At 62.5% G+C, this 2,837-nt stretch overlaps 1 protein-coding gene across 1 annotated transcript in view; it reads left to right on the top strand.

The window, feature by feature from the left end:
- The window catches only part of TFF3 (trefoil factor 3), a 3,286-nt gene extending 1,848 nt beyond the window's left edge, over nucleotides 1-1,438 (top strand). Inside the window, exons 2-3 of the mRNA XM_025050217.1 lie at nucleotides 49-195; nucleotides 1,316-1,438. Coding sequence (XP_024905985.1) covers nucleotides 49-195; nucleotides 1,316-1,329 — 161 coding nt within the window. The 3' untranslated portion in view covers nucleotides 1,330-1,438. The remainder of the gene's footprint in view (nucleotides 1-48; nucleotides 196-1,315) is intronic.
- The last annotated feature ends 1,399 nt before the right edge of the window (nucleotides 1,439-2,837 follow it).

Raw genomic sequence — 2,837 nt, forward strand, 5'->3', positions numbered from 1 at the left:
AGGGGGTGGGGGCGGGGCTGTGGCGCTGACGGGCTTTGTCTGGGACAGCAGAGAACCAGTGCGCCGTCCCGGCCAAGGACAGGGTGGACTGCGGCTACCCCGAGGTCACCCAGGAGCAGTGCAACAGCAGAGGCTGCTGCTTCGACTCCAGCATCCCCCAGGTGCCCTGGTGCTTCAAGCCGCTGCAGGAGACAGGTGAGCCGGCTGCACGGCGGAGTCCGTCTGGGCCTGCGCCGGGCCCCGGGCCCCGGTCCCCGGGGAGACACGCACGCCTGGGCCCTCGGAGAGACGCTCAGCGCCGTAGCTGTCCGTCGGCGGAGGCCTCAGCCAGAGGCTTTATGCCAGGGCGGTCAGCGGCCGGTGGCTGTCCCCTGCTATCCTGTTGATGAACAGTTTGTGCAGAATATGAAAGCAACAGTTTCACAAAAAGGTGTTCAAAGTCGAGAGCTAGTTTAGAAACGATCCTGGAGAGAAATGGAAGATGCACGGGTTTGGAGAGCTGGGCTTAGCTTTCCAGGCGGTATTCAGCAAACAAGCCACCGTCATGTGTAACCTGCAGATGGCGGACGGGGGACAGCACCGTGCCTGGAGCCCCCCGTCTCCCCCCACGCTGCCTCACCACAAGTGTGCCCCTCTCCCTCCATCCCTGGGGGTGCAGTGGGGTGTGGGGGGCTGCAGGACAGCCACTCTGGGGAAGCGAGTTAGCAGCAGAGGGCACGCACACAGGTGGCTCCATCAGCCCCGCCCCACGCATCCTGGGCATCGAGGTCCCTGTAAGCCATCTGGCAGCCAAGTGCCAGCTCACCGTCTAAGGACAGAGCTACCGAGGCACCTTCCTGGAGCCAGAACCCAAGAAGCCACTCTCGCCCATTGTCCGGGGTCGTGAAGGGGGGCTGCATTCCAGCTGGGCAGTGCTGGGGCCCCGCCCACTGCCCAGGGCCCCCTCCCCCTTCCTAGCAGACCCGGGCAGAGTCCAGATGAGGCTTTGGGACCCTGAGTGCTGCCTATTGCCCCTTTGCTGGATGTCCCTGTCCTACCTGCTCCCCAGCCTGGGCGACACCTTTTTCTCTGAGCACTGGATGGCCCTGCCGAGGCCCATCTCATTCATCATCTGTCCTGACTCCCTGGGGCCTGCTGGGGCATGTTGCCATCCTCCCACAGGCCGCGGGACTCAACACTCCGCCAGGGACTCGGGGGAGAAGGTAGCATAAGGTGTTGACCTTGGAGCCTGTCTCGACCTTGAGAAGCCAGGCCGCTGATGGGTAGAGTCGAGCAAGACCTACTCATGGTGATGCATCCTGTGCTCTGTTTCCAGAATGTACATTCTGAAGCCAGCCTGAGGCCGCCGGGCACCCTGGGAGGTGAACTTCCATACTCGGGGGCACGCCGCCCACTCAACTGTGCCTCCCCATCGCCCCGCCCCCGGCAAGGCTGCCGCGGGAGGCCGGTGCCTGGGGCCCGATTCTTAACGAATAAAGATCCGTACTGAGCATGAGGCCAGGTCTTCATTCCCCGACTCTGCCTTGTTTGTTGTATTTCTGCCGCGTTGCCCTCGGTCCCTCCCTCCTCGGCATCTCACAGACGGGGGACAGCGGGGCGTGTCATGGCATCTTGGGGCAGAGGGTCTGTACCAGCCTCAGGGGTGGGGAAAATCACTCCTAAGGAGCCACGTCGCTTGTGAGGATGTTGTCAATCCCAGACCCAGAGGTGACATGACAAGGAGGGCCAGTGACCTTCCAAGTGGTCTCGTCCTCCTGTGAGGTGAGAAGACATTTCAAGTGTAAGTTTCAAAGAAATTAACGTCTTAATCGCGAAAGCCAACACCGCACCTTAGACGCTGGCACCCTGTCGCATTTATTTGCAAGTCAAGCTGGACACGTTTCGCCGTGGGGGGCCCTGGCCCTTTCTGCCTTTTTTTTTTCCTTCTGAAAATGGACGAAGCTCTGGGAATAAACACTGTGTCCCTGCAAGGATTTTGTCCCAAGCTCTCATGAAGTCTTATGAAGCCCTCCGTGAGCGCTGTCCCCCTGCCCCACGGGGACAGGTAGCTCCACGGATCCAGGGGGGTTTCCGGGGTCAGAGCTAGGGGTGCCCAGATCGGTTTCGCACGTCCGCTCTGTCCCGTGCGGTTTCTGCCGGGGGCCCCTCTAGGGACGTGGGGACACTGCTCGCTCATTCTCGCTGCCCAGGAGGGGCTCTTGCTGGGAGGTCCATCTCGCTGGAGAAGGGGCACTGGCTCCCTTAGAAACAACTGCCTTTGTTTTGGGGCTTGCCCGTGGGGCCAGGTCCCTAGAGATATTTCTACCTTTGTCTTGCAGACAAGGAACCTCCCACTAGCCCCCTCTGAGAGGACCTTGTCAGGGCGTCCTAAGCCCGGTGTGTCCCTTTGAACACCCAGCAGCCGCACCTCCCAGGCCTTGGGGCCGGGCCTGTCCAGGGCCATCTCGGACTAAGGAGCACAGAGGGAGCAGCGTCCTCGCTCAGGACTGTGGTGGGACCCGAGCGGGTCTCACTCGGGGGGCTCTGCAGTCCGGCCTCTGGCCGTCTCTTCCAACAGACCACACCGGGCTGAGGCCAGGCCTGTGCTTTGCTGGAGGGGTTTAGGGGTCACCCCAGGCCCTGGGTGTCCGCCTCAGGTCGGGCCACCAGTTGCTGCTTGGACCTCGCCCGCGAGCCTGGCTCTGGTGACCGGCATTGTTCCATCTCGGGGGGGGCGGGGTGCTCCGCTGCCTCCTGGCCACCCCACCCCCCACCTGTGCTTCTGCCTACCTCACCTACCTCTGCCATCCCTGAGCCCTGCCCTTTCTGCTCTGACACGTCCTGCCGCCATGTCCCCA

Source organism: Pteropus alecto, unplaced genomic scaffold (genome assembly GCF_000325575.1).
Source record: "Pteropus alecto unplaced genomic scaffold, ASM32557v1 scaffold97, whole genome shotgun sequence".
NCBI classification, from domain to species: domain Eukaryota; kingdom Metazoa; phylum Chordata; class Mammalia; order Chiroptera; family Pteropodidae; genus Pteropus; species Pteropus alecto.